The following is a 16,130-nucleotide window of genomic DNA, read 5'->3' on the forward strand; positions in this document are numbered from 1 at the left end:
TGTGTGTGTGTGTGTGTGTGTGTGTGTGTGTGTGTGTGTGTGTTAGTTAGTAAAAGAGAAGGGAAAGGAACAAAACAAAATGAAATAAAACAAAACATTGAGATCCTCTGCGCTGCGCTGGAGTACGGAAGATTGCTCTCTCAGCCAGGGGAGCAAGAACCGCGACTTTGTCTCAGCCGGCGGTTCTGACCTCCTGAACTGATGAGAAGCAACTTCGACCTCACTGCGGCTAGCTCAACACAGATCACGGTAGCATGAAATACACTAGCTTCTCCACAACCCCAATGATCTCGGCGACCGTCAGTGTCGGCGATTATTAAGCATACACCACGTTATAAAAATGAACAGTACTTTAAGCACACGAACAAGATAAAATAAACACAAATGAACTGTCTCTAACTCTGCCCAGACTCTATTTCGCCTTACGGTACGATGCAATCGTGGTGATTGAGGGGGGGGGGGTTCTTCTGAGGGGTTCTTCTGAGCTTCGGTGGGCTCAGGCAGCGCGGCTGCGGGCCGCGGGAGGTGTTCTCTCGGTAGGAGAGAATCGCTTCGTCTGGATCAGGGATTTTCGCGTCCTTATGGCCGGAGCAAACGAGGCGCTTGGTGGAGAGTGGAAGTTCTTTCTCTCTCTCTCTCTCTGAAGAAGTCTTGCTTCTTCACTTTTTTGGGGGGAGGAAACTCACACCCTAATGTGAATTTCTTCAGAGTTGGGGTTTGGTGCTCAAACTACAATCAGGATGAAACCTTTTCTTGCAAAAGGGAAGGCCTGACTCTCTTTGTTCCACAGCACATGTCGAAGCCATATAGTTAGATCCCAACAACTGCACAGCCAACAATGTCTGCAAACTATGGAGAATACATCTGCTTTTATGGAATGGCCTGAATACACGTCAGAGTTATGATCCATGATTGAATTTGTGTGGCGAATTAGCTTAAGTCAGTGTGGATTAACGGCAGGAGAGTGACTGATTTGTTTTAGACTGTTGGGACACGGATGACATCTGGTAATATCAGTGAAGTGTATAAGGCAAAACAACCAGATCATGGAGAATTAATCATCAAATTCTTTTCAGTTCCTCCTCCTCAAAGTCATTTAATACAACGTGTTTAAGTGGTCCCTGCTATGCAGTCCAGCTTCAGTTGATGTTGCGGTAGAGTTGTGGCTCAGGGAGCATCAGAGGTCACGCGTGGTTTTCATCAACTGCTGCACTGACTGACAGGGAGAAATAAGTGCACACTGTGAATGTGGGGGAGTGCACGCAACATTAACTGTGCAGTGTTTGCTTCCTTGTGCAGGAGAAAGTATAGTTGGTGTGTGTTGCTACCAGATATCTGATAAAAATAATGTCAATAGTAGTGATACCAATATATGAAGTGACATACCGTTTTGTTATTATGTACTTATTATGCAATAATGCAACTTATGATACTCTTAATCTTCCTAAATGTCCGGCTGTTTTCAGCTATATTTAAATAAGATGCAGATATTGCACAGGTTCCCTTGTAGTTCAACATGCCAAAGTATTTTGAGCGATCCATACTGAAGTTATGATATTGTGTCCTGTTCTGTTTTAAACCAGCAAGATGTGGCTTCATCAGAGTAAAAGGCAATCAGAATTCAATGAAAGCTTTGGAAAAAAGAGCTTCCCGTTGCTGTTTATTGTCTCAAGCCTTCATAATGCCCTTCAATTATTTTTTTATTGCCACTTAGTCAGTCCTGCTATTACGAAGTGATCCATTTGTGATCATATTAGGGTTTGGTTTAAGCCAGACTGATATAAACTTGTAAGACTGATCAGCTAGAAGTATCCTGGGAAAACATTATGATGGTTATCAATTATTTATGCGAGGATTTTTGTTCTAGGGTATTTTTTGGATCAAAAGGTAGTTGTTTAACTGAAAAAAAATCTGTTCTCCTTTTGAGTTGGGAGGGTGTACAATGACATTTAAATTGTCAGGCTAGTGCATGCAGCAGAAAATATACTGAGAATACGAACAATTGGTTCCCAAATAAATTGAGCTGAAACTTGAGGGGGCAAGGACAAAACAGTTTGGTTCCTCTTCATTTTGTGCTGCTATGTTAGGTATGTCACACACTTCTCTATAGCGGTAACACACACAGAGGACAGTTTCTATTCAAAGGAAGGCCAGTGTCAATGTGGTGGTCATATGTATTTTAAAGTCTGGGCCAGTGAAGTTTTGATTGAAGATTTCGCACATCAGTAATGGTAAGAAAATCTCTTTCTTTTAAGTACCATTTTCTGTTTTCTGCACTTGATTCTGATTCAAAGTGAGAGTGTTTAGTACCCCCACACGTCTGTAAACACAGATGAAAAAGAATGTGATCACACTCCTAGATTGATGCTGAAACACCAGACAGATAATGTACACGTGAATCTTGCAAATACCTTAATGATCCAAGTTCTGTGCGGTTCCTCTTCAAAGCCAGTTACAGTTACAGTCCTGACCAATTAGGAACATAAAAAACTGCAACAACTGAGAACATTTAGGCCATAGTTTTCTTTTGATACCACTATTTAAGTGTATTATGCCCCTTTTTGATCTCAAATACACTAACAAGACCAAGAGTCTGCAGCTATGCTATCGGCTCTATGAGACTATCCTTGGACCACAGGATGCTTCTGAAATGGGGACGGGCATTGATGATACTGATGTCTGAGTACTGAGTAACATTACATAACACTTTTTTAAGTCTGACAAACAGAACACGCCACACGTCAGGATGAAATGAATGCGGGGGGGCTATTACATTGTAAGGGGCTATTTTTTTTATGAAATATAATTGATTGATTGAACCCTGCGATTGCCTCGGAAAGGCTGAATAACACCACAGTTCCGTGGTCTAGAGGCACAGTTGTGCTGTTAGCTAAATGCTAATATCAGCATGTTAGCATGCTTACAATGGCAATGCATGCTGTTGTCAAGCAGGTATTATGTTCACCTTGTTCAACATTGTAAGTTCTCAAAAAATCATGCTAGTGTATTTTTTAATTTATGTGCCACCTTCAACTTGTGTTTTTTGATTTTATATGTGTTTCTTTAGGCTAAGCATCCAGCTGAATTGTACAATTATACAATTATATTGTCCTATAGATCTATAGATACATCTATAAACTATCTGTTCTTGACTTTGGTGTTAAACTAGGTTTTTGAAGGAAGCAGTTAAATCATGACCAGGGTTGTATGACCAGGGTCACTGACACAAATATAAGTCGTAGATTTGTTTTACAAATCGGAGCCATTTTACCCGCTGAGCAGAGTTAACAATAAAGCACTTGTGGTCTGGATACCACATCAATAGAGGGGGGGGCACAAGATAGGTTGCTATGGAAACTAGGACTGATTCATGGGCCGGGGGTCTTCAGAAGCTCAGGAATATGTGATTTGTACAAAGGCGGCGAGTGATAAGTGTCCGAGTTCAACCCCGCGCTCTGTGTTGGTGGAGAGCAAGAGTGTTTCTGCCCGAGCCTGGAAGTTCAGCTTTCTGTTGGAACGGCATGAAGGCAATCTGTGATCTGTTTTTGTTCAAGAAAACATGCTGCCAATAATCTACACTCCCACTTTTGAGACAGCAGAGAAAATTGATTGCTCACACCTTTTCAAGGCATTGTGATGATTAGGTGCAGCATCGGGTGGATGCTGCACCTAATCACCGCAGATAGGCGTCAACAAACATCATTTGTGCCCACGTGGGTAATGATGCTTGAGAACATTTGCAGGTTCCCAGAAGGAAGCATGAGCAGGGTTTTAATGTCAGCAGCCCTGGCACCATACAGACAGTGCACAGAGGCTTCTCTATGTGACCCAGTGCTCAGTGTGTCAGATGAGGAACCACGCATAGAGGGAAATGTCTAGAGTTGTCATCAGTAATTCCCTGTATTATTGGAAGCAAACAGCATAATCAAGCCTCACGTTGGTTCACACAGACATGGAAGTAATTTTATAGTCCAATGTTACACGTATTGTTTCTATTGAAAACTGTGTCCTTCCAACAATATTCATGTTTGCTCATTCTTTGGGGACTTTAAAATAATAATGGCACACAACTAGGGCGGTTATTATTTTAAAGAAAACAAGTGAAAAGTTGAAACGTCAGATTAAATATAATATATAGTTGTTGTTTTGAACAAAAGCTTTTATACATTTCTTTAGTGCTCCAAAACAAAAACTTGGATATCTGTTGTTCTCTCCCATGTATCCAACACCGCTGTTACCGACTATAATGAGAAAACAGGCCCAGAGGAGAATGCTGAAAGTGATCAAATGCAGATAAAATAATAGCGCGCTACAAAGCCTTTTTTTCCCTCTTTTTGAGGAGCAGACATTATCCACTTCAGTATTAACAAAACACGTTTAGAGAAACTATCTGCAGTCAGCAACATTTCCTGCTGACAGTGAGCCCCTCTAGATTATATAAATGTATGTAAACACCTCAACACACATTGGCATATCTCTGAACGCCTTTTAAACTACCGATAACCTCTGATAACTTTCATATTTGGTGAACAGTTTCCATTTTCTCTTCACAGCAAAATGGAAACATCTGCTGAAAAGGAGAGTGTGAGAGCAGGCAAGAAAGGGAAACAAAGATTTCTTGTGACTTCCTCACTTTACTCTATAGCATTTTTATAGCGTGTGTGTGTGTGTGTGTGTGTGTGTGTGTGTGTGTGAAGCTTTTCTGGTAGCAGCTCTGCACCACTGCACCTGCTCTTTAGGCTGCAAGCACGAGAGAGGAGATGCATGCGAAAAGCTAGACAGGAAGAAGCCTCATACCTTATTGAGAGCGACAAAAGAGTTCAGCTCGGTTTGTTTAAAGACATCTGCGACAGAAACGAGCTGATTTGTACCTGAAACTAAACCCACTTTGTTGGTAAGTTGCAGTCATAACAATGAATTGTTTAAGGACTTTTTAAAAAAGGGAAGCACACTGCTTCGTACTCTTCAAACTCTGTGAAAATAATAACAGCTGATCCACTGTATCGGAAGTTATTTACAATGTGTCTGTTGCTGTTGTTTTTGTATATTCTTTTAAATACTGGTGTAGGAGGGGAATAACAAAAACTGTGTGTTTGTGTGTGAGCTTATTTGAGGGTGGGAGACAGTTTACACTTATTTCTCGTATGTTGGCAGAGTAAGCCAGGAAGGCCCCCTCCCCTGTGTTAATACTGTCTATTGTGAGCGTGTGCAGGCTGGATGTGGTGAGCGTTAAGTCTGCGATGGAGCTATTTAGTGGAACTTTGGAACGGAAAGTGTGTAAAGGAAAGAATAATAATGAGAGAAAACAGAGGTACAAGGCATTACTCAACAATAAAAGACGTCAGACCTGCCTGCTGCTTTATTGTTGAAATTCGATACTTTGTCAAATCTTTTCTTCCAAACAAAGTGTTTCTGTGTCCTCACTGACAAGCTGCTGTGGGCTGAACATAAAGCTGTCGATTAAGATATTAGCAGTGTGGGTGAATGATGAGGTAACAAAAGACGTTTCTTTCTCTTTTTCTTCTGCAGGTGGCGAGTGGACCTGACCAAAAGGGAAGCAGCAGGCACTGAAGAGTGCAGACGAATGGATGCCATGTTAGAAAGGTTGATAGAGCCTCTGATACAAAGAGGACTCCGGCTCCAGTGAAGATCCTCTCGACCTTATTCTGAAGGAATGAGCACCACCAAAACACACATCTGCACACCGGGACGGACCCCTGCAACCGGACACATCTGCATATTCTCCTCAATCTTCATTTACACTTAACAACTTGACTTGGGACAAAGTGGGGCACCTCACAGAGACGTCCAAGGTTTGAGAAAATTCAACCATCTTAAGTGAATGAGGACTGTATTTGTTGCTTTCACTCAGAGGGGTTTTTCATCTTTGCGCGCAGTGCTCCCGTCTCACACCAGCACCATAGAGACCAGGACAGACATTTTACTGGGAGAGCAGAAAGCTCTGGACCAGAGTGGAGAGACGATTGTTGGACCGGAGTCGGTTTTCAGGCACCATGCAGTCAGATGACCTCTTCATCCGCAAGTTTCGCCGTCAGAACATGCGGCCGCCTATTGCCACCGTCAACTTTGACCCCAACCGGGAAGCAGGTCGAGTGGAGTGGCCGCCGAGGAGGGAGGCTGATGGAGCTGAGGATGAGAGCCTCACTCCGAGCCGCGTGGGGCTGACGCTGAGGTCGGTGGGCCGCGGCCACATCATGCAGAGAAGTAACAGCGATGTAACCTTAGGAGACTTGGACTCCTCCGGGAAGGCAGGGGGGAAAGCAGCTCGGGTGGTTGGTGAGAAGGTGGGTGCGGGGGCTCAGGGTGATGGGGGTGTGCTGCTACACAGGGAATACGGCAGCCTGTCCTCGCTGGAGAGACAGACTCAAGCACAGGAGCCAAGGACAGACGATCAGGGGCCCCTGAGTCCAAATGCCCTACGCTTCAAAGACCCTTTCCTGCTTTTGGGCCTGCAGGGCAACCCTCCAGAGCCCGATGGATTCTTTCGTGGTCTGTCTGTGTCCACAGGGGACTCCCCAAAACCTGCCAAGCCGCCGAAGCCCGAAGGATTAAGTAAGAAGACTAAACCCCCTCAGATCCCTCAACCAGGTCCTAATGATAACATTGGGGGCGGAGCCTGGGTGAGGAACTTTGCCCACTACGACGTCCAGAGCATCCTGTTTGACCTCACTGAGGCGGCCACAAACAGAGACAGCATTGGACGGAAAAAGAATATCACCTCTGGGGCTTCAGCCGCCTCCCAGCTGCGCCCCCTCTCCCAAGCCACCCCGTCCTCACCTGCACAGGGCGGGGGAGGCAACGGGGTGAATGCAGATGACCCCGAGCAGTCGCTGCTGCTGGACGAGGGTGATGGCAATGATAACGAGCTCCTGCTCAGCTGCCCCCACTTCCGCAACGAGACGGGGGGAGAAGAGCAGGTGGGTCTCGGTCAATCCCAGGGGAGGCGGGGACTCTGGTCGAGCATGCGAACCCCCAACGATGCAGTGTCGGTCCTGGAGGAGCCCAGAGAGAGTCACGTCCAACAGCAGGGCAAGAGCAACTACTTTATAGAGCATGCAGATCTGGGAGCCCATTACTATCGCAAATACTTCCACATGAAAGGTACGTGTAGTGAAACTTCTATTTTGTCTGACTCGACTGTTTATGGGAAGTCAATAGAGAGAATAATATGACGGGGTTAAGAAAGCATTACTGTCCAGCTTAACAAAGTGGATGTACACTGTGGTGCTATTCAATCATTGATGAACCATCCCATTTCAACTCTGAACAAGTCTTTATCATGGCACAATTTTTTAAATTTCTCATCTTATAATTTATGGACTGCACATAGAAAAATACAAGATTCAGCCCCCCCTCTACACCCTAATCATTTTAATACAGTTCTCTTAGAGTGTTATATTTGAACCCCAATGCTGTCACACTTGAAATTGACTGTATTGTCACCGCAGAACACCAGAATTTCTTCGGCATGGACGACCGCCTCGGCCCAGTGGCCATCAGTTTCCGCCGAGAGGAGAAAGACGGATCCAGCGGCGCTCAGTACAATTACAGAATCATCTTTCGCACCACAGAGGTAAACCTGCCGCTTTTCTATCCTCAAAGCTCTCCACGATTTCAGTGTATGTGAAATTGGTTTTCCAGGATGTGACGCCTGTGAATCGTCTCCCCAGATGAAGACTCTGCGAGGTTCCATCCTGGAGGAGTCTGTCCCTTCTGCCGCTCGTCACACGACCCCTAGAGGCTTGTCTCCCAAGAGGCTGCTGGAGTTCATCATGCCTGAACTGAACCTGCACTGCCTTCGCTTGGCTTCAAACTCCCCCAAGGTCAGGGACACCCTGCTGAAGCTGGACGAACAGGGGGTGAGTAAGGCTGCCCCTGCTGACACCAAAGACTGTCTGAGAGAAAGCTTTTCAGGACATCGGATACTGACCAATAGCAGCAAATGGCTCTTTTTCAGAGGTCAGACACAAAATAATGTTTTTCTAAAGCTGACGTTCTGAAGTCTACACCTCCGCAGTGATCAATCGGGTGTTTTTAGATGTGAAAGTGCACTTATTATATCTGTTCATTCTTCTCTCTTCTTCCTCTGCCACCACGGTGACTGTTCACTTGAGAAACTGTGACCAGAATGATCTTAGATCATTTCCTGCTGATCGCTTAAACATTCAAGCCCCATCACATTCATTGTAACTTTATTTAGCAGAAGCTGCTGACCATTTAAACCCACACACACCAGTTAACCACTAGCTCCACCTTTGAAGTCAGCTACTTCAGAAAAGGAACAAACAACTTTGACGAATCAAATCCTCTGTTTGAAGCATGAAACGTGAAGGGGATTAGGAGGTTTAATAGTGTAATGTGTGCTGTGCAGGTGTATAACATTTTACAGCATAAATTCTCTCAGACAAGCTTTGTAGCTGTAAAGTAAGATGGCAAATGATCAGGATGCCTCATTAGGTGAAAGGTCTTGACAGGATAATTATTGACTCTGTGCTTCTCTGTCTTCTAGCTGAATTTCCAGCGAAAGGTTGGGGTGATGTACTGCCGGGCCGGGCAGAGCTCAGAGGAAGACATGTACAACAACGAGAGCTCGGGCCCAGCGTTTGAAGAGTTCCTGGATCTGCTCGGGGAGCGTGTGCGGCTGAAGGGCTGGGAGAAATACAGAGCTCAGCTGGACAACAAGAGTGAGCTGTGGGGAAATAAATGCACCACACCCGCATCTATTGGCTGTATCTCACCTTGTGGCAGGACCATTATCCGAAGGGCATCAGTGCACCACTGAAAGCCTAAGAAAACTCCTATCTAGCCGCATGTAATCTGAGTAATGAGCTGTTTTCCCCTCAGTGAGCAGCAGAGAACAGCAAATCAGACGGACCCTGAATGTGACAATTTGAGTTTAGTCTTTCCTTCAGAAACATTGACTGACTCTGCTGAATCCCTATCCGTCTTTCTCTTTGTGTGATGCGTGTTTCTTGTTTGTCTTTTGCTTGTGTAGCGGACTCAACTGGGACACACTCGCTCTACACGCGCTACCAGGACTATGAGATTATGTTTCACGTGTCTACTATGCTGCCGTACACAGCCAACAACACGCAGCAGGTAAAAATACAACCCATATACAGTTGTGTGAAAAAGTGTTTGCCCCCTTCCTGATTTCTTATTTCTTTGCATGTTTGTCACACTTAAATGTTTCACATCATCAAACTAATTTAAATATTAGACAAAGATAACACAAGTAAACACAAAATGCAGTTTTTAAATGAAGGTTTTTATTATTAAGGGGGGAAAAAAATCCAAACCTACATGGCCCTGTGTGAAAAAGTGATTGCCCCCTAAACCTAATAACTGGTTGGGCAGCAACAACTGCAATCAAGCGTTTGCGATAACTGGCAATGAGTCTTTTACAGCGCTGTAGAGGAATTTTGGCCCACTCATCTTTGCAGAATTGTTGTAATTCAGCCACATTGGAGGGTTTTCGAGCATGAACCGCCTTTTTAAGGTCATGCCACAGCATCTCAATCGGATTCAGGTCGGGACTTTGACTAGGCCACTCCAAAGTCTTCATTTTGTTTTTCTTAAGCCATTCAGAGGTGGACTTGCTGGTGTGTTTTGGATCATTGTCCTGCTGCAGAACCCAAGTGCGCTTCAGCTTGAGGTCACGAACAGATCACTTTTTCACACAGGGCCATGTAGGTTTGGATTTCTTTCCCCCTTAATAATAAAAACCTTCATTTAAAAACTGCATTTTGTGTTTACTTGTGTTATCTTTGTCTAATATTTAAATTTGTTTGATGATCTGAAATATTTAAGTGTGACAAACATGCAAAGAAATCAGGAAGGGGGCAAACACTTTTTCACACAACTGTATATTTCAACAGAGATTTGATATTTGATTTCCTTCTCCTACCTTTTGTGTTGCCGAACCATTTTTCCAATACCAAGTTTTCTCAAACGTTTCACGTCTATTCGTAATATAGAATTGCATCAGTCTTGGTACAACCTTCGTTACCCATCTCTGTTCAGACTTCATGCTTTTGTAAACGCTTTAGAAAAAGCTTCTGTACTCCGCAACAAGCATGACATAAAAATCCTGCCCCCAGTGTTCACTCCCACCATGGAGGTATTCACAGGCGCCTCTCAGTCAGGCTGACTGTCAGCTCTTTATATGAAGTTTGTGGTTTAAGCCTGTTTGCTGCCACCAAAGAGACTGGACATGACATGTGAAGACAGATTAAATGTTTAAATGAAACAAAACATGTTAGTGACGAAGCCCTTACATTCTGCTGCTTTTTGGCAGCAACAGTTTGTGATGTAATAATATCTTGATTAAGCTGTTTTTTAAAAGTTCTAGTTTTTTTTATTTTGTAAGAAAAATTATTTTCTTTGTCATAAAGAAGTATAATTAATTAACTTAAAGTTGCAACATTTGTTAATTTCCCAAGAACAGTAATTTTGGAGCATTGAGTTGTGCTAACAACAACAGCAAGATCATGGACACACAAGCTTATTTCAGAGAACACTTAGAGTTGCTTATTTTACTATTAATTTAATTTGACTTAGCCTTTAGTTCAATTAACAGCATTAAAGGTAATGTCTTTCGCTGCTTCTTAAACATTTCTTGTAGATTCTTGAGATATAAAACATGGCAAACTGAGATCTGGTTCGTTGACTAAAATGACTCGTGTCCGCTTCTTAAATAAATCTCTTTGTGTTTCTGTTTTGCCTCTCCAGCTGCTGAGGAAGCGACACATCGGTAACGACATTGTGACGATCGTGTTCCAGGAGCCGGGCACCCTGCCCTTCACGCCAAAGTCCATCCGCTCCCATTTCCAACATGTCTTCATCATCGTTCAGGTCCATGAGCCCTGCACTGACAACACCTATTACAGGTCTGATCATACCTCTTCCACTATGCTGTAAATAAATACATCTCTTTTCACCCTCAAGTTTCTTGAGACAATAAATTCATGGTCATCCTATGTGTCATAGGAAGTAGTGAACTAAAATAAGTTCTGGGCTTTAAGAAAAATACAAAAAAAACGACAATTTTACTGACCACGTCATTCACGATATGCATGTAAGTCAATGTAAAGATGGGTGTTACTATGTGCACTCTTACACATGGGTCTCATACATCATAGTAGTTATGGGTCCGCTCAGGAGGAAACACTAATCTGTGCTCCTCTGCAGCAGATTCAGTGTAAATGTTTGTTATTCTGGAGAGCACTACAGTCCACAGTCAAGCTCGGAAAAACAAGACATGGATTGAATGCTTCTTCTGCACTCTCTCTTACTCTAGCACTCCTGTTTTTCACTCTTTTCCCTCTCAGGGTGGCCGTGACACGGTCTAAAGACATGCCATTATTTGGCCCACTCTTCCCTAAGGGCGCTCGATTCCCTAGCTCTCCCGCTTTCAGAGACTTTCTCCTGGCGAAGGCCGTGAATGCCGAAAACGCTGCGGAGAAGTCAGAAAAGTTCCGCTCCATGGCCACCCGCACACGGCAGGAATACCTGAAGGACCTGGCTGAAAACTATGTGACCACCACACCCATCGATTCCTCCACCAAGTTCCCCCTGCTCTCTCTGGGTGGCAAGCGCAAAGACAAGCTGAAGGGCGCCAAAGGGGCCGAGCTGCACAGTGCTGGGGCGCTGGTGTGGGCCGTGATGGTCAACGGTGGAGATGACGGGGAGGCTGGAGAACTCAGGCTCCCCTGTCTGCTCGGGGTGTCTGCTGAGTCGGTGGTGCTCATTGAGAGGTGCACGCGCAGGGTGGTGTTTAACTGCTCCTGTCGAGATGTCATCGGCTGGAAGGCAGTGACAGAGACTAAGGAGGGGGGGCCCTGCTTGGATATCTTCTACGAGCGTGGGGAGTCTGTTTCAATCAGTGCGATGGAGAGCCAGGCGGAGGATATACGCGAGGTGGTGCAGAGGCTAGAGGTGGGTGATTGTGTTCGTATTTAAAACTTTTCAGTGGGTGGTTTATGTCTTTCTGATTCATTCATCATCTTCCGCTCATCTGCAGCTGGTGACGCGGGGATGTGAGGCTCTTGAGGTCACTCCCCTGCGCGACGGCGTCGGACAGCCCGGCTTCCTGATGAACGAGGAGGGTTTCGTGACGGAGCTGCAGCGGTTCTGTTACGCTGAGAGCGGAGGCCTGCAGCTGTGGGCTCGCGTGGTGCGACTGTGCGGCCACTCGCTGGTTCACCTGAGCCCCGAGGAGAGGACCAGGCTGCTCCGCACTGCGCACAAGATCCACATCACTGTCATCCCACCTGACGAGAACGGCAAGCCACGCAGGTGGGTGAAGCTGCAGATACGAGGAGGAGGAGAGGGAGAAAGAGAACACTAACAAGGGCACTTATGGGTCAACAGACACAGGGAGAGACTGGAGAAGGGGCTCATGGGTATAAAGCGTGCTCCAGAAAGTGGATAATAGTCCCAGTGAGACGGTGAGAGAAAGTTTTGACAGCAAAGAAGGAGGAGGGGGTCAGTGGGACAAGTCGGTTAAGGAAAACAAGAGAGGTGCCCACACTCTGGGGTCACGGCTCACTCTGCTGTTGATGACGGCCTGCCATCAGTGTCACACCAGCTGGCCAACAACCAATCAATCCCTCTAATGATCTGTAATCACACTGGCAAAGGGCCTCCCACTGTTAACAGCACACTTTCCACTCAGCTGAAGTCAGACAGAGGGCAGAAACAGCTGTGGACACAATTGTTAAAACAAATAAAACCAATATTAAAGTGGACACCTCTGCAGCTTTAGAGTGGATCCCACTGGTTTATTTATATTTCATTGCTGAAATGCTTGTTCTGTGACAACAAAGCACAAATTGCCACAAAGATGTCATAATTATTGAGAGGAAGTAGAGTTCTGTGTTCCCAAAGGGATAAAATAGGCAAATATAGCACCTCATATGTCCACCTCATCTTTGTTATTGGCTTCTAGATTAGGTTTATGACTCAGCAGTGGGATGAGAGGCTGGGCCGAAAAGAGAGCTGTGAGTTGTGAAGTGTGTGTCTCTTCTTACTAAGTATGTTGTTGATTTATGTTCTGCAGAAGTTTCTCCGAGCTGTACCAGAAAGCCATCAAGGATGCGGAGTGTAAACCCGGCGAGGATCAGTCTGGAGAGGCCTGGGTACTGGACGAGAGGGAAGACGAAGATGATGACGAGGAGGAAGAGGAGGAGGAGGAAGAAGAGGAGGAGGAGAAGGAGGAAGGAGAAGCAAAGGAGGAAAAGCTGAACGAGAGTGGGGCCAATGAAGCGGACATGACGGAGTTGGAGGTGCAGGTGGAGGCCGAAGAGGGCGAAGGACAGTCGTGTGATGAAGGGCAAAGTGAGAGATGTCATGGCTCGCTCCTCACGCCGCCCAGCTTACCTTTGCTACGGGCCACTTCTCTGCAGGACCAAGCAGCCATTCAGAGCCAGGAGGGCAGCGGCTCGCAGCTCACACGCAGCTGCTCTTTGGAGAGACAGCCGACCTACAGGGATTCGTGTGATGGGTGAGTGTTACTAAAGATCATGCCACTCTCTCATAGCCTGACATATGAGTGTTTTGAAGATATTATAGAGAGATATATAATATAAATAACAAAAAAATGCTGCTTTGAGAGATCTTTAACATCTGCAAACTGGGAGACCGTCAGGTAAAAAGGCTCTGAAATCATCCAGCATGGCTGAAAATATCCTCAAACGGAAGCTGACTCATCACAATTTAATCTCAGAGTCATAGTGCGTCACTTTTCCTGCAAAGGACAGGGTACGGTGAAAGGACGCCAAGCAATGTGTCACTCTGCTTCACTGAACTGTGTTTACTTAATGCAAAAGGTTTTAAATTATGTTTCACATTCGAAAATTCACATAGATGATTGGACGGTTGCGCAGCAGATCTTTAACTCTTCAGCAGTAAAACATTAAAATTACAATAGATTACATTTTTCTTCTTTAGATTCAAGTTAAGAAATCATGTAAATGTCATCAAAAATCCCTTTTACCATGGTCTGCATTGCATTCCCTCATCCTCCTGAGTATCAAGGTCTGACAGACACAAGAATGTCCAGTATTAAGCTCCAAGGAGCGAGAAAAACACCTTTGTAAAAGCAGAAGTGCATGTCTGTGTCTGCCAGACAAATCATTTTCACCCTGAGAACTCCAAAAAGCTACAACAGCTTGAAGCAGAAATTGTGCATAAGAAAATATTCATGAGGATAATATTAAACTCTGCTGCTCACCAAAATGAGTTTGACTGCTTTTCATCGTCACGCAAATCATCTGACCGAAGCCGCATCAGATATGATATTTTTGATGGATGATTTTGTGAGTGCAGGATTGCAAACTCAATCAGGCCTAAACCTAAGCCATCCTGGAGATTGCTTGTCGAAGTGCTCCAGTTTCTGTTTTGACCTCTGGATTGGATAAAAAAATGTCACAAAGCATCAACAACAGATTTGCTTTGTTTCCCCCCCCCCCACCACCACCATCACGTTTCTCCCTCTCGGTCTGGACAGGCATGTGTACGAAAACGTGGGGCTGAAGGGGGAATGCCACATCTATGACAACGAGCTGAGGGACGCCACACCTGATCTGATCCTGACTGTCAAACCCAAGGTTCCCCTGGAGGACGTACAGGTGACAGACTGAGACGAGAGGACATCTGAGTAGTTTCTCACCCCAGCGCGCTCCATCCGCTCTCTGACAGTGTTGTTTCCCCTCTATCTCTGTCTCGTATGTCTTCAGTTCATGGCCGCTGAGTTCGGTGATGACAAAGCTTCAGTGAGTGACTCGTCTTCCCGGTTGTCATGTTTAGACCGAGCTGAAAGAAATTCACGAGCCCTAAGTCTTCACAACTCCATCACCAAGAGTAAGTACTTCCCTATTGCTGCTAATTCTTTATTTATATTTTTATATATATATAATATAATATTTATAATATATTTATATATGTATAATACCGTAAATATTAAAATGGCAGCATGTTAAATAAAAAATGAAATGTGTGTCGATTAATTACGAGACAAAGAGCACAAAGAGATATTATGACCCTGATCGTGGACTCGACACAAAGCTCCATTCTCAGACACAACAGCTGACACGACTGCTCAAATGATGCCAAAATGGAACAATTACACATGTTTGCAAATCATCTCTGCCTGATTTAAGCCCCAAAATCCTTTTTTCCAGATTTGTTTCTGCCTTAAACCCCTCTCTTCATTATCCTCCCTCTGCTCCCCACTGCATCCCCTTTGTCCCTCCTCTTTCATCCCCGCTGCCCCCTATCCCGCTAATCTAATATCACCCCTGCTCTGCTGCCACCCCCTGCCAGGGCTGGGATAAAAGGGGGACAGATGGGTAGTGGGAGGGGTGGAGTTTTAGGCAGCTTCAAATCAAGGAGCCCCTCTTACGCCATCTGCTCTGCCTCCGCTGAGACTATGAGACTCATCATTTATCTGCCATAAGAGCACACTTGCTCATCCTCTCATCTGATTCTTCAGATTTTTGCGGGGGCGGCCTCTGACGACTCTGATTGTTTCACATCACGTTCTTTCGCAGGGAGTCTGTTAAAATGCATGACAACTTTCAAACGAAAAGATCAAATTCAAGGACTCATTAGATCTTTTTGTCAAAGTTTTTATTACATTTGCATGTAATAATTTACCCAAATTCTGTTATTAATTTTATTGATGTCATTGTCTTGTATTTTAGTATGCTGCCTTGAGTTAAATCTAAACTGATCTGTCAAAAAGATCTTAGAAAGTCAGAAACATAATTCAGTGAAACCTGCAGGCACATGACATACAGTACATTATAACATTTCCTCCTTGTGCCTCTACATTCTGCCCCTGAATCTGACCAGCAGCACCCCCCAGTGGTGGCTCTTTGTTACTGTAGACCGAGTTTGTTACTGTAGAGCGAGTTAAATCTTAAACTCCTTTCTCTCAGTTCTCTCAGAGACGACAGAGTCCACTGAGGAGGAGTGGCAGTCCATCGCTGACCTGGCCACGGCCTGCCACAGCATCCTGGAGGCTTTGTCCCGAGAGGGTGAGGAGCTCTTTACTTATGCACACGTCACTTACTGTAAATATAAAATAAGATAACAAGCTGTCCATA

The 16,130-nt window shown here is 44.9% G+C and overlaps 1 protein-coding gene across 7 annotated transcripts in view; it reads left to right on the top strand.

Moving 5' to 3' along the window:
- sipa1 (signal-induced proliferation-associated 1) overlaps positions 1-16,130 on the top strand; it is a 32,737-nt gene that overhangs the window by 10,652 nt on the left and 5,955 nt on the right. For 4 of the 7 annotated variants that reach the window (XM_031857072.1, XM_031857078.1, XM_031857077.1 and 1 more), the window contains exons 2-13: positions 5,530-7,122; positions 7,470-7,594; positions 7,692-7,880; positions 8,531-8,705; positions 9,017-9,120; positions 10,753-10,910; positions 11,352-11,958; positions 12,044-12,318; positions 13,082-13,525; positions 14,531-14,651; positions 14,760-14,883; positions 15,963-16,061. In XM_031857072.1, the coding sequence (XP_031712932.1) occupies positions 6,015-7,122; positions 7,470-7,594; positions 7,692-7,880; positions 8,531-8,705; positions 9,017-9,120; positions 10,753-10,910; positions 11,352-11,958; positions 12,044-12,318; positions 13,082-13,525; positions 14,531-14,651; positions 14,760-14,883; positions 15,963-16,061 (3,529 nt within the window). In that variant the 5' untranslated portion in view covers positions 5,530-6,014. Of the gene's footprint in view, positions 1-769; positions 2,232-4,125; positions 4,895-5,529; positions 7,123-7,469; positions 7,595-7,691; positions 7,881-8,530; positions 8,706-9,016; positions 9,121-10,752; positions 10,911-11,351; positions 11,959-12,043; positions 12,319-13,081; positions 13,526-14,530; positions 14,652-14,759; positions 14,884-15,962; positions 16,062-16,130 lie in introns of those variants that run through there. The other 3 variants (XM_031857075.1, XM_031857074.1, XM_031857073.1) reach the window with 3 other exon arrangements.

Source organism: Anarrhichthys ocellatus, unplaced genomic scaffold (genome assembly GCF_004355925.1).
Source record: "Anarrhichthys ocellatus isolate YVR2014 unplaced genomic scaffold, GSC_Weel_1.0 scaffold18, whole genome shotgun sequence".
Lineage (NCBI taxonomy): Eukaryota > Metazoa > Chordata > Actinopteri > Perciformes > Anarhichadidae > Anarrhichthys > Anarrhichthys ocellatus.